This window comes from Podarcis gaigeae, assembly GCF_964106915.1.
Source record: "Podarcis gaigeae genome assembly, chromosome: 10".
Classification (NCBI taxonomy): domain Eukaryota; kingdom Metazoa; phylum Chordata; class Lepidosauria; order Squamata; family Lacertidae; genus Podarcis; species Podarcis gaigeae.
In genome coordinates, this window is record NC_139686.1 from 46,586,875 (window position 1) to 46,606,569 (window position 19,695).

Sequence of the window (19,695 nt, forward strand, 5' to 3'; positions counted from 1 at the left end):
AACATACATTGGATGCATTCCAGTCTGTGGAACTGTGACAACAGCGTTCAGAAGGGGTGTTCTGTAATATTATAACAGAAAATATGCATCAATTGCTGGGGTTAACTTGGTAACTGCTCTGCCAGGGTGGATTTGATTTAAATCACGAGTCAGTAAGACTTGATGTAAATCACTAGTCAGTAAGACTTGATTTAAATCATGTTTTTTGCAGAAAGACTCATTCTTGCTGGTATAATCTTAATATCTACAACCAGATGAAGGTTTCATTTTTGGAATAATAAATTTTCAGAGTAGTTTTTACAGTTATATCAAAAATTACTGATTTGGTTATACTATTAGAAATACATAGACAGATAATTATGAAATTATTGTGAGGTTCAATAAGTTAACTGTTTATATTTGGACAACTTTTCTGCTGTATTTTATTGGAAGGAGAAAAATAATGATTTCCTTAATAAAAATTTAAACAATTTATTTAACTAAAACAATAACATTATAGCATATGTATCTATGTTTGCTTACTGATGTGGTTAAACGGTTTGGTTTTGTTTTTTTAAAAAAATAGATTGAGTTTTGGAACACATGAAAAGCTTAAAACAAATCCTTATTTCCTAATGAATTGCCTTTGGACTATAATGTAACTTAAACAGAAAACTATCCTTAGAAATATTTTTCCTCCCAAGGTATTTTATTTTAAAAATCTGATTTAAATTTTTAAAAATCCATTTTTTTATTATTACTTTTTTAAAAAATCGTTATTATCCACCCTGTGCTCTGCATTTATTCCACAATAGAACATTTAAAAATAAGATCAAATAAGAACTCTCAGTACAATCTTATCCTTAAATTACACTAAACAGATGGGAACTCAACTAAAATTCCACTCTGCGTAAAATACAATCTTATATAATGTTATGGTTGTGATGGTGGTACACAATGCCAGTGCATGTGACAAAAAGAAGTGGATTTCAGGGTGTTGCAGGTGCAGAGCAGAGCTTAGTCTGAATCCTATGCTTTCTTAGATCTTCACAGTCCTTGACAATGGCATAACATGATGTCATCAAAAGAAGTGGATTAAATTCACACACACGCCAACGTCTCCCTTTCCCACAGGTTAGACACCAATTCAATACTTATAACGTATGTTTCTCACAGTGTTATGTAGTCCACAAGTAAGACTTATAGCAGTGTGTGACCAGTGGGAAATAAACTACAGTGGTGCCCCGCAAGACGAATGCCTCGCTAAACGAAAAACCCGCAAGACGAAAGGGTTTTCCGATTTTTTAGCGGCTTCGCAAGACGAATTTCCCTATGGGCTTGCTTCGCAAGACGAAAGCCCATAGGGAAATCTCCGGGGACAGCGGGGAAGCGCAGCGCGCCTTCTCCTCTGTTCCTGGACCTGTCCTAAGGCTTGCGGTGGGAGGTCCGGGAACAGAGGACAAGGCGCGAAGGGCTTCTCCTCTGTTCCTGGGGCTTGCGGTGGGAGGAGGGTTTTTCCTCCCCACCGCCAACATTCAGAACAGCATTCTGAATGTTGGCGGTGGGGAGGAAAGCCCTCCTCCCACCGCAAGCCTTCAGGACAGGTCCGGGAACAGAGGGGAAGGTGCGCAGCGCTTCTCCTCTGTTCCCAGACCTGTCTTGAAGACTTGCGGTGGGAGGAAGGTTTTCCTCCCCACCGCCAACATTCAGAAGGCTGTTCTGAAGGCTGGCGGTGGGAAGAAAAGCCCTTCTCCCCCCAGCCTTCAGAAGAGTTCCCGCCTAGGCTGCGGATAGCAGCCTGCTGCCCCGCGCGAGGGGCGCTCTTAAGCAGAGCGCCCCTCACGCGGGGCAGACATTCGCCGCTTGGGGAGCCCTGCAGGGGAAGTCTTGCAGGGCTCCCCAAGCTGCGAATGTCTGCCCCTCACGCGGGGCAGCAGGCTGCTATCCGCAGCTTGGAGAGCCCTCTGGATCTCTTCTGAAGGCGGGCGGGGGGCAAAAGTCTTTGTCCCCCCTGCCTGCCTTCCCGGGGGATTTTAAAATGCTGGCGGGCGGCAGCGAAGGCTTCGCTGCCACCCGCCAGCATTTTAAAATCGCCCCAGGACAGCGTAGAAGTCTCCGCTGTCCCAGGAAGGCGGGGGGAAGCAAAGACTTTCGCCCCCCCCCCGTCGGCCTTCAGAAGAGGTCGGGGGACAGACTGTCCCCAGACCTGGTCTGAAGGCGGTTTCCATAGGAACGCATTGATTGATTTTCAATGCATTCCTATGGGAAACCGTGCTTCGCAAGACGAAAAACTCGCAAGACGAAAAGACTTGCGGAACGAATTAATTTCGTCTTGCGAGGCACCACTGTATTCCTATGAGGGTTTGCCATCTTTTTTCACCCTGGGCGTCTCAAAATGTTCACATTGCACAGCAACATAACTGGTTCAGCAGTGATGGAAACTTGCTTCTCCTGTTTCTCAGTGCACTGCTTTCTCCTCAATATTACCAACCAGCTCGTGATATTTATTAAAGGTAATAGTAAAGGGACCCCTGACCATTAGGTCCAGTCGTGGCCAACTCTGGGGTTGCAGTGCTCATCTTACTTTATTGGCCGAGGGAGCCGACATACAGCTTCTGGGTCATGTGGCCAGCATGACTAAGCCACTTCTGGAGAACCAGAGCAGTGCACGGAAATGCCGTTTACCTTCCCGCCAGCGTGGTACCTATTTATCTACTTGCACTTTGACGTGCTTTCAAACTGCTAGGTTGGCAGGAGCAGGGACTGAGCAATGGGAGCTCACTCCATCATGGGGATTCGAACCACCAGCCTTCTGATCAGCAAGTCCTAGGCTCTGTGGTTTAACCCACAGTGCCACCTGTGTCCCCCCATGATATTTATTACTGTGAGCTTATTCCTATGAGTAGGCATTTTTCTTTGTCTCTGTGTCCTCTATGTTTATTACTTGAAATAACTTTCCAACCCCCTCACATAAATGCAAACATAAATACGATGTGTTTTATGCACATTGAATGGAATAAGTGGCACCACAGTGAGGCTACAGAATGGTTGCTGCATTTAGCATGATACTCCTTCCTTCTTCATATGAGTAGGGCTAATTCTTTATGAAAAGGCTGCTGGTGGCTCTGTCTTGACTTCCAAGGGATCTTCTGTGTAAAGGGAGCATTAAAGCTTATGGCTGAAAGTATCAGCTGCTGATTCTTAACCCATAAGCCACCTGTACCTCTCACATAATCAACTTTGGCATTTTCTTTAAAATATCATACACAATTATTCTTGGTTCACTGCAATTCTGAACGTCTGATTCAACAACTTTATGAAGATGACCTAACTGCAAATGTAATCTGCTGAAGTCACGTTTGAACAGGAAAAAACCTGCAGCAAGCTGAAAAGACAGGCCTGGAAGAAGCTCTCAAGGAGCAAAAGTACCTTATAAAACTATTACCGTTGCCAATTATATCTACCAATATTTAACATATTCACATAATAGATGGCAATATGAAGTTGCGTGTCTGCCTTTCAGAAAGAATTTAAAAACTACATTATTACCTTTTGTAAGACATCTAAAGCTGTTAGAACCGCTTCTTGCAAACTTGTTAGAACTGCCTCCGTGTATGATGGCAGGATGAAAGGGGATGCATCTGAACTGATTGGAACAGAAACTGCACCATGTAGAATAACACCCAATTTTTGGAGATCGTCCATACTGAAACCTGTTTTGATGTGCTGGTAAAGGGCTGGGAATATCTGTATTAAAGCTGTTAGAAAAGGCTGGCTGGGAATAAAAGTCATTTTATCGCAAGAAACTGGAGGCTTTGTGCTTTCTGAGCCAATCCTAAACCAGCTGTTCCAGGCAGCCCACCAAAGATTCAAGTCTTCAATTTCATCTGTTATTACAGGAGGTTCCGCAACATTATACCTTCCAATCCTTTCTCCTATAGAATCAGTTCTCATAAAAGATCTTCCAAGGCCAGTGGCAGTCACTGTTCCTATGAGGACAGGCACAGGCATATTAATAGCAGGTGGCGTGTCAGGTTTTTCAGTTTCTCTAACAGGGGACACAATTTGTAAGATTTCCTGAAAGCTTTTCAAAGCAGCCAGAGAAACTTCGTTGTTTTTGCTGAGTGCAGCTGACTGGATGTGATCAAGGAGGACATCCCAAGCTTGAGAAAAATCTCCTATTGGGGAAAAAGAAGTTTCAGAAAGTGGTCCATTTCATTATCATGCCCCCCCTTTCTCCTTTTTAAAAGTGACTTTTAGTAAGTGGCATAATAATGACGATTCATCATAAGAAAAAAGCTCAGCAGGAGAAATCAGAGGATAGGTGTGCTATATAACCAAGAACACACTGTTACAAGACAGCATTTATGATCTGTGGTTACAGAATATGCAGTATATTGTTTGCACTTACTGCTTTTCTTTTTTTTACAAAATGTAACTCAAAGTGACTTACAAAAATAGCACATTCGAAAAAACTAAAGCAGAGTAAAAGCTAAAAATGCTTTCGTATTTATAAAAAGGCAGGACTAGCGTACCTCACCCTCTGGAGGAGGCCAGATAAGGCCAGGCAGCAGAGGGTGTGTTGTGACCTGTTCTGAGATTATTTTATGATGCATGGTGGGATACAAATCTTAATAAATAAAATAAATCAACCTATAACTGTGGGATCTTCCCCATCCCAAGTAAAAAATATTCACTGGCCATAAACATGCAAAGAAGACATTATACCTAAGGACTGTAGCAGGTATCTCCTTGTGTTAAATATTCTAGCTACTCCAGCCAATGTTAACACCCATGTTTCAGCCCACTGTTTCTCTGCTGTATCTCTTGAATGGTGAATGAGGATATTGCCACCACCAGACTCAATCTTCTCTTTATCAGCCGTTGTAGACGACTCCCTCACTCGATCCAGCAAATGAAACAGAACCTATAAAACAAAGCATTCCAGAACTTAATAGTCTAGCCGTTTCTTGCAACTGAAGCTTACAAAATAATAAACAAAAATGTGGGCCTCAGGCGAAGTATGTGAAAGATTCCAGTTTACTTAACTTTACCAACACCAACATTTTAAGCCTATAGATGTTTGCTCAGAAGTATCAGTACATTTCAACACCATGTTCACCTGGAAGTTCACAACCACACTTAAAATAGTCTGTGCTGACAAGCACTCCACTACGTTTTCTCAAAAAGTATTTGCTGCAACATGCCTGACACTGACTGCAATGGGAGTTCATAAAAGTGTGTTCCAATATCAGTGACTTTGTAGAAAATGTGGAAGCACATATTTCAAAAACTGCACAGCTTCCATCTCAGTTAAGATGCACATGAAGCAGAATGTCATGAATGTTGAGATAAGAGAGACAGAAAGGAAAAATAGATTATGCATGAGAAGGAAGTTGTGCATCTATAAGGCAAATTATTAAGAAGCCCATGTTGCAGTTTAAAGTAGGTTATATGTCTGGAAAGGCTAAAGCCCACTGAATTACTTGGCAAAAGCTGGCAGAGAGTCAAACAAACGGATTGGGCAATAAGGACCAATAGAGAATAGGGTGATTTCCTCTTGCAGTAAATTATACATTGTAGCCAAGATAATCGAAACTGAAAAACAAGAATACCAAACACATGTAAATACAACTAGGATAAGACACAGTTATGATATTACTGTTTTAAGATGCATGGTTTTCGTACTGTACCTTCCAAATAACTGTGTGCCACGTTGAGTGCTGAAGTAAAGTTCCATGAGCACCAATTGTAGAGAATAAGGTCTGCCCAGCACTCTTTCTCACGGCAGGCCGTGGATCTACACAGAGCTCCCCCAGTTTGGCATAAAGACATAGCCAAAGGCAGTCAAAGGGTGGCGCTGGGTGAAAAGGACGGTTCAGTGCTATTCCTTTTTCTTCTGCTTGCTTCTGTAGCAATGCTTCCTCTTTGTTCAAATCTTTTTCAATAATGTCACCTCTTTGGAAGAAATAGTCTGAAATGTTCCACTGCAAAAACAAAGAATGCATCTTCATAAATTATATTTACAGAGCACAGAGAAGGGTGGCAACCATCCTGTTGAACTAATTACCCTAAAAATTGTGCCAAGCTCCATGCTAATACTAGTTTTGCTGGCTAGTTTTCACATTTTTATGCAGGAAGGTTTTGAGAAGTATTGCTGGAGTGCTAAATTGAGTTCCCTTTTAAATGGGTTTTTATAGTAGCTGGTTTTAAATACTACTTTAAACAGCGAGGTTGTCTTAATTCTTTGATGCTGCTTTGGGTTTCATTTTAAAAAAATAAAGGAACAAGTGTAAATGAATGAATGAATGCATCCAGCAGCAAGGGGCTACTGCTAAGAACATATTCTGGTTGACCTGTGAATTATAATCCTGAACAAGCAATAAATAAAAGACCGGGCTACAATTTCAATCCTGCTGCACACTTAACGATAAACCATATTTTATTTGGGACAAAATAATACTCAAAGTATGTCATGCTGATGCTCCTCTTACTCATTTCTGGCAAGAAGGTCTTAGAACAGTTGTGCTCATTATTAATTTATACAGGACAGAACCTGTTACTTGAAATACTTTAGTTTTCCAAAGAAAGACTTAGCTTTCATCTCAATGGACTCAGCTTTTCCTACCAGGTGCCTGATTCTAACTAATAAGCACAATCCAGAGAAAGTAGAACTGGCTTAAATTACACCAAAAGTCAATAGAACTTGACACTTAACTCTCCCTTGAAAGCTGTGTCCAATCAGTTCAAAAAATCTCAACACCATAGAATATGTTTTCTGGAACTTGCACACCAACTCCTTCTATTTTGTAACAATGAATCAGGAATTGTATTTCTCAATATTTGAAATATAAAAACCTGGCAGCTGCCGTTTGTTAAGGAGTTGTAGCTCTGACGGGGTAAACTACAATTCCCAGGATTCTTTTTTTTTTTGGGGGGGGGGGGAGATGTACTTTAAATGTATGGTGTGTGTATGAAGTCCAAGTCTTAGAGAGCAGTCCTTTGCACATTTACTTAAAAGTCAATCTCTCTGTTAAATTAGGCGAAATAATGCTAAACATTAGAACGTAAAGGTTCACAGCTAGGGATTAAACACTCACCAAGAGACCAATTGATGTTAAGCTAATGTTGAGTTCTTGATTGTGAAGCCCAAAGCTTCCAGCAACATCTACAACAATCTGTAGGCAAGTACATGGCATCGTTGGCAAGAAGTCAGTCACAACCAACTGTAGGCACTGGAATGCAGTCCTTATTAGAGACTCTCTATTAACAAAGCAAAACAAAATTTTCTGGGTTTATCAAATGGTCATAAAATATCATAATACCAAACAGGCGATTGCCCAGTTGATAGATTCAACTAGATACGTGGTAGCTCTGCATCAGTCAAACTCTTTGTGCTTGGCTGCTTACTATACAGACCTGTCCATTTTTAAGATGCTCAAGGAAGCCAATCCCCTCCACCAAATTATGGGACGTGGGTGGCGCTGTGGTCTAAACCACTGAACCTCTTGGGTTTGCAGATGGGAAGGTCAACAGTTCGAATCCCCATGACGGGGTGAGCTCCCATTGCTCTGTCCAAGCTTCTGCCAACCTAGCAGTTCGAAAGCACACCAGTGCAAGTAGATAAATAAATACTGTTGTGGTGGGAAGGTAAACGGCATTTCTGTGTGCTCTGGCTTCCATCACGGTGTTCCGTTGTTCCAGAAGTGGTTTAGTCATGCTAGCCCCATGACCGGGAAGCTGTCTGTGGACAAACGCCAGCTCACTCAGCTTGAAGCAAGATGAGCGCCGCACTGGATAGTCGTTTTTGATTGGACTTAACGGTCCAGGGGTCCTTTACCTTTTACCACCAAGTTGTATGGAACTGGCAAGTCTACACATTAATGGCTTGTCACATGTAATACCACCATTCTCTTCGACTTTCATATGACCATCATGCAATATCTTGTATGTGTGGCATAGGTCATTCACTTTACAGAAGCAAAAACAAACCACAATGCACTAACTACATTTAAGGTGTATATTTGAGAGTATTAGCTAAAAGGTTATAAAGTTTGGGTGAAAATAAGCAGCTTTTCTTTTCATATAAACACTAGGTGCAAAAGGATGAAGATTAGAGGACATCAGAATATTTAATTGTTTTAGTTATGTGCTAGAGCCACAAAAAACTTGTTACCCTAGGAATGAGGTTACTATATTTTGCACAATAATTTGGTGCAATAATTATTAAAAAAATAAGACTACAGACCAGTACCACAAAGTGACCTAAAAAACGGAAGCAGCAATGAAGATTAGCAATAGTAAATGTTTGCATCTTGGCTTCAAGAAACTCACCCCTGATCACTTCTGATTGCTCCCATGACTCCAAGTACCAAGGGCCACCCAGGCCCTAGACTGTCACCCTGGCTTTGCAAAATCTGTAGCACACATTCCAGTTGCTTGAGCCTAATATCAGGGTGATTGATGTTTGACAGTTCTTTCAGTGGATTTAGAAGCAGCAACTGAAGTCTCTAGAAATAAAAGGGAAGCAGAGACTGAACTTTAGTTACTAAAGCATCTTGAAGCTAAACAGCATCATACTCAGAAGTGACGAGCTCAGTGGGGAGGCAGGGACCTACTGGACACCAGTGGCAGCTGCGGAGGGTCAGAAAGCGAAACACTGAAATTCTACATCAGGTGGTCTCCAGCCTAAATCCAGCCTAGGTAGTACTGCCAGCTGCCTCAACTCAAAAGATCCTGGCCAGCAGCTACTTTTCTTGCATATCATCGCTAAAAGTGTAGCTGCAGCCAGATCTATGCCAAAAGGGTTAGAAGAAAGGAGAAAAGAGTGGGAAAATATAACTGCCTAGTAGCACCAGCTTTCTGTTGTGTCTCCTACTGCTTACTCATATAGAGTGAAAAGTCCACCCAAGATGCCTGGGTTATTGCCTCATCGTTACTCGACCTGATTCCCCTAATACCCCACAACCTCCATTCTGCAATAAAGCCTCCTGTTTATTGTAGTGCTGAATCTTGTAAAAAATAGTGAGCAGAACAAAGAAACAGAAACAGAAGCTCCAGGTTGGGATACTGTTCTGTTATCTACCTAGCTAGGTATGAAGCTACTGTAACAAAATACTGGGGTTCCACTTCTACACTGACTAACTTAGGAGTAAGCCCCTTAGGTCTGAATCAGCACACATAGAACAGCACTGCTATTTAGCCCAACAAGCAGCCACTTCTACTGGCTGGAAGATCAGCCTTGACTCCTACAAGTCAGCTATGTAGGATGGGAAATTCCAGAAGCACAGACATTCCAGCTATATATTCATTACGTAGCTAACAATGCACAGAACTGTGGAAAATAACTTCTGATTCTTATTGACAATTAATATAAATTACACGACGACTGCTTGCTATGGAGCATAATTTCCAGAATATTTTTTTTTATTTCCTGGAGCGTTATTTTACCTGGTTCTGAGAAAGTGAAGGATCATGGTTAAATGTCAGCCCAGCCTTGATGAGAGACGTTAAAGCTTCTGCTCCCCATTCCCTCATCCGTGAGTTTGGATGTTGACAAACCTAAATATACAATATAGCTTCCTTTATTCAAGCCAGAATGCACATTAATAAATATTCAACATTAATAATAGGTTTTCAATCTATGCATTCTTTTAAAATACTGATAACCATAAGCTCATCTGGTACATATATACAACAATTGCTGTGTTATTATATTAATAGTAATTTCTGCGGCCCTTTCAGCATGCATGGTGCTTTGTCACTCTTATCTCATGTGGCTTCTGAAAATAGGAAATACAAGATACATATTTCTTATTTGACTAATAATTAATTCTAGGTTTTGATGTTTTGTATCTTAATAAATTCTCTATCCAATTCCAATGATATATGTGACTGCAGATTTACCAACTGTGCAAGCTGGCCCTAAGCTACAAATGAGTCATTCTATGTATATCAAAATCTCTCTTTGCAGCTCAATCTTTTTCCTTATGAGGTTTTACAATATGATCTGTTACCACCAAACAGCAAAATGAAAGGATTCACTCATTAGCACAAAGTCAAACAGTAAATAAGGAAGACAAACTTGCAAGAAAAACTTACCTTCTGCATAAAGAGAGAGGAAGCAGTAGGGAAGAAGTAAAAAAATATGAAACCAAGACAGCGAGCAATAATCTTTAATATATCATCACTGAGCTTTACACCATAAACAGTTTTAATACAGAGATAGAGTGTTTCCAAAGTGTGTCCTGTGTGCTTAGAATGGTTCTGTAATATTGTAAAATAGATGTTGAGAACTGATCTATTTCTCCAAGGGGAAAAAGCCTTATTGTTTGTCAAGCCTCTAAAACAAAACCACTTTTATGATGCCTATCAATCCTAAAAATGTGAAAAAGTTCATTTGCTAATCCTGTGTGAAAAAGAGATATACACTGCATGTTAAAAAGAGATACTGCAGAAATTTCCCCAAATCTATACATACATTTCCCTCCTTGCTACAGAGCCACGGCTGGGTGGCGGCAGGGTGTGTGTGTGTCCCAGGAATGTGGGACTCCATGTCTCTTTATCTGGTCACCTGGGCTCTCCCCTAGGCCAGGCATTCACCCCAGGCCACATCTCTCCCTGCTTCTATTTCCACACCCTCCTTCTGCTTGACTGACTGCTATGAAAATAAATCTTGCTTGCCTGGATAGCAGCAGGAGTGTAGGTGTATGTGGGTGTACGCACACACTCTACATCTGACTTTTGTGGGGCTGGAATGTAGTCTAGTGTATAAAGGTAAGAGTCACATCCTGTGCTCCACCCACTTTTGCCTCTGGCCCCGCCCTCCATTCATAGAGTTAAACCTCGGTTGTCGAACGTAATCCATTCTGGAAGACTGTTCGACGTCCGAAATGTCCGACAACTGAGGATTCAAAGGGTGGTCGACAAGGTCAATGGAGGAAAAAGGGGGGGGGCTGTAAGCTGTTTGGCTTCCAAAAAACATTTGAAAACAAGAGCATTTACTTCCAGGTTTTTGGCATTCAGGAGCCAAAACATTCAAAAACGGAGCCGTTCGGGAACCAAGGTTTCACTGTATGTGGTTTCACCCCCATGTGAGAATGCAGTCCTTGGGCTGAAAAACCCCATCGTGGAGAATCGGCACCTGTCAGATCATCTTGGATTTATATTTTTTCCAACCATTATAATATAAAACCTAACATTCTATAAAACACCCTTATTACTTATCAAGGAAAAGGAAAGTTCCACAAATAAACTTAAAAGAAAGGGTGTTGGTCAGTCCTATAAAACAGGGATGTCGAACAGGTCGATTGCGATCTACTGGTAGATCCCTGCGAGGTTTTGGTAGATCGCGGTCGATCTCTGGCTCCTTTTCCTTAGTGTCACTAAAACTGACTCCAGCCCTGCCCCGCCCTCCATTGTTGTTTGATCTCTGGAAGGGAAGATGGAGCTTTCTTAATCCATAGTGATCTTTTTATGAGTGACTTGACCCCTTTGTCCCAATAAAGTTTTTTAACCCCCTCAAAACTGGTTTTTCCCCTCCCTAAGAAAAGCTCAACAACTTTGAGCTGAACTCCCCAGAGAACTGCCAGTTTTTAATTCTGAAATTAGATCGCAGTCTCTTGAGAGTTGGCCACCCCTGCTATGGAATTTAAATCCAAAACTGCATTTTCCAGTAGGATCCAGCTTGAAATTAAGATATGAGAATTTTGTGAGTTTTTTCATTCAATTCAGTATAAATGGTAGTACAAGTCCTTCCATTTTAGCCAGTGAAACTCATTGTGTTTCTATTTTATATATACATTTGTTAACTATAACCAAACTTTTACTGACAACTTAAAAAGACAACATTTTACACAGACTGCAAATGTCTATGCATTTTTCTGTTAAGGTAATCCTGGCATTTTAGCCAGCCATGTAATTAACTAGAACAGACAACTACTTTATCCTAATCGTATAAAGAGCAATATTCCTATGTATCATCAGGATGCTTCCTTCACTAATTTGCAATTATGAAACAGCTTCTGACAAGTGATTCCCATAAGTGTTTCTATAGGATGGGATTACACATATGTGCACTTAAATCCATATATGACAAACCATTCATAAGCAGTTAAGTAAGACTAATATTTGACTTATGAACAGACATGTACATAATTTCTTCCCAGGTGATGACTATACTAGCACAAGTGACTTATTTGAAATAACTATGGTATGCATGAGAACATTGCAACTATCATGTGGATCCTTTCCAACCTAATCACCATCCTACCAGGAGGTAAAGTACTCAGGCACACATACAGCCTTGTACCAAAAGTCCTTAGACAGCTCAATATTAGATATATCAGAGGAAGTGAACAATAAAGAGTCCTCTTTGATAGAGGTAAATGAATTCCACCCCCCTGCTTCCAAGCTTCCAGCATTCTTTGCATGCACATTCTCTTTACAGTAAATGATATCATGGGAAACTCCTAAGCCTTGGAACTACAATGGAACAGAATTAGTTACCAGGAAGAGTAGCTCCAGTCTCTACTGACGTCAAGGATACAATAAGAGGTGCCTTTTCATTTGAGATTATTAAAATCAGTTTGACAGCACCATCCCACTTACCTAGAATTAAGTCCAACTGAACACACTGGTACTACATCTGAGTAAACATACACAGGATTGCACTGTAAGTATTATGTTCCTCTGTCTACATTTTGTAATATTTTCTTAGATACTACACCTTTATTTCTGCCTTTGCAGATGTATGCCTTTAAGTATGATATGTCAACTTGCCTGGGCTCTGCTTTTCAACATCATCAAAACAGTTTGATTTAATAAGAAGCTATAGAACCCACACTTAAATAGTGTTGAGGGGAAAACAATGCAAATTCTATAAGAAACAAAAAATAATCTAGAAACAGAATAGAAAATAAGATCACATTAAAAACCAATGTAGAATAATTGGCTTTCAAAAAAAAAACCCTTATGTTTTTAATTTTTAATACCACAGAGGAAAAATATAAAGGTTCACCTAAAGGTTATAAAAATATTGTTTACCTCTAGGAGATGGCCAGTCAGTGGTCTCCATAAAATTTCAATCCTATGCATGTTAACTAGTCCTGTTTCGAGCAACTTAGCAACAGCAAACAGTGATGGCTCCTAAGCATAAACAGAATTCAAAACAGTCACTTGACTTAACAACCTATTGCATTGTATTTTTCCATTTAAAGTATTTATAGTCTGCATTTCTACTTCTTTAAAACAGCTCATTTTCTGAGTTAGTTCCTAATGCTAATCTTTCTATTTGCTGTTTCGCCACATTTTAATATGGTACAGTTAAACTTTAAATAAACAATTGCATTAGTGTACCTTCCTGTGAAGCTCACATATCATGTTGTTATAATGCCCTAAATTCAGTAGTAGAATCATTAGCACAATTCATTCTATATGATGCTGACTTAACAAATAATATATTGCACTGCAAGAAATTTAAAAACCAAAGCTAGGAGTTAGTTAATTTATAAAGCATGTCTGAAAAGCAGAATAAAATATACCATACCTTATTATTTCCATAGGCCATGTCCATCGCTTCCAGCGACAAGGAGCAAAGTGCATTTATTAAATGATGTAATGAAACATCATCTAGGTACCTGTGGGAAGGATCAATTATTAGAACTATTGCCAAAAGGGATTAGAAACAAACATTGTGATCTAAAAGTCAGTTCTCTTACTGTGAGCTTTCAAATAGCCTGGAAAGTATGTTGGAGATAACTGGTAAGTCAGTCATAACAGCTGTAGTTAGAACCTGAAAGGATACAATTAAATTATGTAAGCAAATGCATAACATAAAAATACAATGTGATTTATTCTGCTACACAGTAAAGAAATTCTTACGGTGCTGGGTCCTTCCACAGCTCTTCCAGGCTTCAAAGCACCTCCAACGCCAGGCTTTAAACCAAGAATCCATACAAGATGCTGAAATGAAAAACACATTTTTAAACTTAAGTGCTTGCATAAAGGTCCACGTTAAACATTACACAAGAGTTTAAAACAATCTATGGTTTTATGTGAATGAGCAGAATGTGCCGCACACTTCACTACATTTCTGCAGTGCCTCTCTTTTGCATTTTGCCGTGCTGCACATGAAACAAGCCAAAGTTTGACTTGTTGTATTGTCCAAACTCAGGCTTGTGCTTTGTTTGAAAAGAAACAAACCACAATTCCAGGTCTGGGAACGTAAGAGGAGCATGCACCAACACACTTCTCATTTACATTAAACAATTTTTTTTTGTTTTAAACTATGGGTTAGTGTGACATTCAAACTAGGCCATAAAAAATACTTTTCAAGGTTTGCACTTCTGTGACCAAGGACAGGTCCACATCATACATTTCAAGCATATCCTATACACATTTCAAGCACATTACTCCCCCCAAGGAATCCTGAGGGATAAAGTTTGTTAAGGGTGCTGGCAATTGTAGCTCTGTGAGGATGAGAGTACAGTTCTCAGGATTCTTTGGAGGAAGTCGTGTGCTTTAAATGTCTGGTGTGGATCTGCCCAAAGTGTATTACATGCTAATATTCCAACTTTAAAAATTCTACTTGAATCCTCCATCTGTTCTGTAGATGGCTTTTTCCCAGCTCGACTATGGTACTTGGCTACCTTCATTACAGTTGTGGGTACATTTCATTTAGTCACAGAAAGGTAAGGGAAGCAAAAAGCTCATTAGCTGTAGTGCTGACCATGTTCATGTAAAGCTACAAAAATCGCAAAAGGTTTGAAAAACACAATTGTGTGGGGCTGACTTGCTTCATGGAAAGAGTTTCACTCAAAGAGAATATCTACCTAAGAAGTTAAAACAAAATGCAAGTCAAGAAAGATAAATCAAGCATTAACCATTACTCACCTGGAGAGTAGCTAACACAAGTTGCCAGGATGTACCAAGGACAGCTCCATGACAATGAGCCAAGCTAAGTAATGTCCTCATACACTGTATATTCTTAGAAGTAAGCTAGGAGAGCATTTAAACAGTTAGAATTTTCGAAGTAGAGAAAATAATAGCATTTGTGGAAAAAAATGGTAATAGCAAACACAATGATGGAAACCCTGCAATCCATTCTTTTATTTCCCCCCCCCCCTCTGTCTAGACCTACGTGTATGTGATGAATTTACATTGGAGTTAAATTACAGCAGCTAAATGACACTGGAAGAACCTAGCCACTTTAATTCATTCAAACCTCTTAATCCTTCTATTTCTATTTCAACATGCAAATCATTATGATAGCCAGTTTGTCCTGCTATTTTCTACTCGTCAAGTGAAAATGGGGCAGAAAAAGAAGATTCTCCTTTCCAACTGGAAACATGCAGTTCAGGATACAAAATAATGTGTTGAAGTAAAACCTGCATATACTCAGTGAAATTCTTGGCTTGCTTTCTTTCTTTCTTTCTTTCTTTCTTTCTTTCTTTCTTTTATTTGAGGTTTTACTTCAAGTTTTAAAATTTACTAGACAGGTGACTGATATTGTGAAACAGAAACAGCTATTGTTTGAAGAAAAAAAATGCACAGCCTTTCCTCAGCATGGTCCCATTGACTTCAATGGATGCAGAACTCCGGGTTATAAGCAAACATTTGCCACTCAATATACACAGAGAATGCAAATTGTACATTGCATTTGTTGCCCTGTTATTGTGAATTTTAGTACAAGGCTGGTCTTTTGAAAATTTGAGTCTGTCGAAAAGAGCAATTATTCTGGCTGGTAGATTCATCTACATACACAGGATATCAAAGAAAAATATTGTTAACTTTAAGGAATTATTTCTAGAAATCTGAAACATCCTTCCAGTGCAGAAATCATGTTTATATTTGCAACTAGTAAATTAAAACAACCTCAATCTTAACCTAGCACCACAAAATCACTGTGTATCTCCTATAAGCTCATGCATATTTTACTATATCTACCTGTATTATCCCATTAATAGTAAAACATGGTCTTTCAAGATTTTAGGAATGAAACAGCAATCTCCTTCTCAATTTGGTCATATTGAGAGTAGCAGCAGGGCTAAGTTAGACAGCTAAAACTTAAGGATAGTATGGAACTGCAGTTTCTTTTCTCCTTAACCATTGTTAGATATTCAGACCACTGAATTCACAATAACAAATGGAGGTATATGGAATGATAGCAAGAGGGGACACAAAACAAAACATGAAAAAGGCAAGACTCATCCAAGAAAGAATCAGTGAATATTATAGCAATATAGAATGACCACCCACTTCACCAGCACTATAATAGAAAAGGGAAGGTTAAGATCCAAAGCAGCAGGATGGATTCTAATGGAGCACAGGAACAGCAATCCAGCCATAATGAATGGGTATTCTTCAGGTTAGGACAAATTATTTTGCTACCAAAATACCGGTAAGCAAGGCAAGAGAAAGCAACAAGAGGCAAGTTACTTACCTCGGGAAACTCTTAAAAGGACTAATAGAGAGTAGCAGAAATTGTATACTGTAAAAGAGGAGGGAACATACTCTATCCAGTCAGCTTAGAAAGGAAACCAAGGCTCCTAACCTAGCACTGGTTTCATAGAAGAAGTATATGTCTGATGGAAGAACAGGCAGGAAGGGGCCAGAACAATAATCTGTAGTGACAATAAAAGTCCTAAGACTGGGCATTCTGGCTTGTCTCATCCAAAATGGCCACCTTGCTGCTGGGAGGGTACCTGAAGAGATGGGTGTGTAGCTGGGCTCCCCCTTCTCTGCATGCAGTAAACAGGGGGGAGAGGAAGGGAAGGAAGCTGGTGCAAATTTTGCTTCTGCTGGGTGGCTGTTCCTCGTAGTAGATTGGTGAAAAAGGAAAACTAAGGGGGAAAACATGGATGAAGCGGCTTGACAGACAAATGGTACAAAGAGGAAGAGCAGACAACAGACACACAGGAAATGTCTAAGTTCATAAGCCATGCCCATAATCTATCTATAAGCACCAATTCCAACATTAGGTCATATTCTAGCATAGCCATGCAACAAAACAGTGCTACGAAGACAGGAGCTGGCTGGGTTCCCCAAGCATCCCCGTACTTGTCCCTGTATAAGTGAGCGGCTGACATTCAAGGAGGAGAATGCACTTTAAAAAGACCCTGAAAGTGACTGAGGTGGGGACCTGGGAATGTTTCAGTTTCTAATCTGGGGATATATATAAACTGAAATGTGAATACAAATTAACTGAAGTATTCACCCAAACCTATATAAATGCTTTGTGTAATTATTATATTGCTGAAAATAGTATGAATGTAAGTCCATGGCAAACAAGCCAAGATTCCAAATGCTGATTCACATCTTTTTTGTTCGTAAAAGAACGTCTGCTTCAAAACGCATGAAAAGCACTGAATGCAAGATTTCTTATTTGGACATATGGTTTGGAAAGCTGCCATGTACAACTCCCTGACTGGTATATTTAAACCACGTTCTATGCCACCATTCATACGTTATGATGTATGCATACTTGCAACACAAGTACAATCCAATGTTTGTTTGAGGGGATAAGTATGTTTAAGGTTTGCATGCTTAGGATGACATGCAGCTTGCTAGTGCACATGAGACTTCCCATTCCTGTCCTTTTCCCTGCAGGCCCTCCTCCCCTACTTCTGCTCTGAATGGAGGACCCTCCAGAGTACATGTGGGAGGGAGAGAAAGGGGAAATCCCTTTGCATCTGCTAGTGCAGATCTTGTCCATAATCTTTTTGTTGCTACAGTCAACCTTTATCCCGAAAGCTGTTATGATATAAGATAGTCTGTTTTTCAACGTTTTATTGTGTTTTTATATATGCTGTAAGCCACCCACAGTGGATGGGGAAACCCAGCTGATGGGCAGACTACAAATAATAGAATTGTTGTTGTTGTTAAATGATATATGTTAAGTGGCTCCATCTTTGCACATAAATTATCAGCCACTGGAATTCTGCTAGATACTTTTTGTAAACTGAGTGCTTTTCTAAAAGCTGCAAAATTAGATGCTAATATTTTAAACAACATAAACTGAATTGCTAACATTCTTAAATCTTGGTGACCAAAACTGGACACAGAGGAGGCCCTTTCAGTTAAGTGAAATCAGTGGGACATTTCATTGACACACAAAGGTAATTAGGTATGCGGCATGCATCTAAAATATTCCTGCTAAGTCCCTCAAATCCAATTCCACATTACTGTCTTCGACTACATGCTCACTCCAATATATCTGCTGGACTATGGGGCAGACGCGTCACTGGACTTTTGAGATAAAAGTGAAAGCCTAGTAAAATTAAACCATCAAATAAGAAAATGATATTTACAAATTATATTTTACCATTACTGTTCCCTGTGGTTGGAGAGCAAGCGGTTGTCCTACTGCTACAACTTGCTGGTGAGACTCACTTGATGGACTAATCATCTGAACATTCTGCCCCTGGATGGAATATGCTAAAAAGCAAAAGAAGAATTCTAAGAATTTGATTATAAGATACAGACTTCACCTTCCCAAGACAGAAATTTTGGGCAATTCCCACCTCTCACTACTGCACCCAGAAAGGTTCCCAAATCCTCTGGAAGAGAGTGGGTCCTGCTGCCGTGAATTTCAGGGAGAGGCTGGCAAAAATTGCCTGTCCCCAGCAGACGCAACCCTTGACCGCAACTCTCCTCAGAATTTGCCTTCGCCTGAGGGAATCTAAACCTCTGAAAAGGATATGAAGTTTGAAAATACACACACATAGAAGTAAATTTACTTATTTAAGTTACCAACACCAAACTATTTTTAGGATTGGTAACAGAAGAAACATTTGATACATTATATTTATTTCTAAAAGGGCAAATAGTTAATCCCTTTAAAAATCACAAGAGGTAAAGTAAAAAAAAAAAAAGTTTTCAGTAATTCCACCCCACATCACTGATTTTCATACAGGAAAAGGACACCCATGTATATTAAAAAAAACCCCAAGAAAATATATTAGAAAAAAAATTAAGGGAATATAGTTGCTCTAAAGGCTATTTTAAAAGCCATTTCTTTTTAAAAATGGGTTATAGTCGCACTTATGGTCTGTGGCAGATATGAAGATTATGCTGTACCTAAAGTTCTTAATACAATTTCCATTACATTTAAAGCTATAAGTATTATTTTCAGTCTATAACAGGAATCAAGCTGCAAGGCTTTAAAGGGGGTGAAGAACAGATCACTCATGTGGGCTGTTAATGTGGTTCTGCCTCTGAAAGGAAAAAAAAATACTACTCTTTTAGGATCAGGATATATCTCAAGTGGCTGTAGATAGGGAAGACCAGATTATTTCACATTAGACTATGGTTCACCTCAAACACTTTCACAGCATCATATACCATTCTGCCAAGCACTTGTTTATCAAATATGTGTCTGGAAAAGCAAAAATTTTCACCATGTTATTGCTGTTTGCTTATAATTGTGTATGCTCTAGTTTACAAGAAGTAAAGTAAGACCAAATAATATCCTTACATTTACCAGAAAGTGCAGCAGTAGTAGTGTTCAGCACAGTTAGGGCGTAATGAGGAGGCAGGGAGCCTTTGCAAATGGCAGTAATGAAGGCATCTCTTGATGTTACGAGACCAAGTTTTCCACACAGTGCAGCCATAGTCAATTCTGCTTTTAAAATATTTTCTGTGGCAGCTTCATCAGTGCTGAAATAGTACAAATAAGTAAAAGGCATGATTCATACATATAAGAAGAAGCCGAAAAGG

At 39.7% G+C, this 19,695-nt stretch overlaps 1 protein-coding gene across 5 annotated transcripts in view; it reads right to left on the bottom strand.

Annotated features, from left to right (window-relative positions):
* Positions 1–19,695, bottom strand: part of MON2 (MON2 homolog, regulator of endosome-to-Golgi trafficking) — a 59,946-nt gene that overhangs the window by 11,455 nt on the left and 28,796 nt on the right. For 3 of the 5 annotated variants that reach the window (XM_083698902.1, XM_083698898.1, XM_083698900.1), the window contains exons 14-26: positions 19,454–19,635; positions 18,302–18,414; positions 14,872–14,976; positions 13,861–13,941; positions 13,698–13,771; positions 13,526–13,616; positions 13,024–13,125; positions 9,430–9,540; positions 8,314–8,489; positions 7,080–7,242; positions 5,673–5,966; positions 4,708–4,906; positions 3,529–4,157 (exon numbers count right to left, since the gene is read on the bottom strand). In XM_083698902.1, coding sequence (XP_083555028.1) covers positions 3,529–4,157; positions 4,708–4,906; positions 5,673–5,966; positions 7,080–7,242; positions 8,314–8,489; positions 9,430–9,540; positions 13,024–13,125; positions 13,526–13,616; positions 13,698–13,771; positions 13,861–13,941; positions 14,872–14,976; positions 18,302–18,414; positions 19,454–19,635 — 2,320 coding nt within the window. The remainder of the gene's footprint in view (positions 1–3,528; positions 4,158–4,707; positions 4,907–5,672; positions 5,967–7,079; positions 7,243–8,313; positions 8,490–9,429; positions 9,541–13,023; positions 13,126–13,525; positions 13,617–13,697; positions 13,772–13,860; positions 13,942–14,871; positions 14,977–18,301; positions 18,415–19,453; positions 19,636–19,695) is intronic. The other 2 variants (XM_083698899.1, XM_083698901.1) reach the window with 1 other exon arrangement.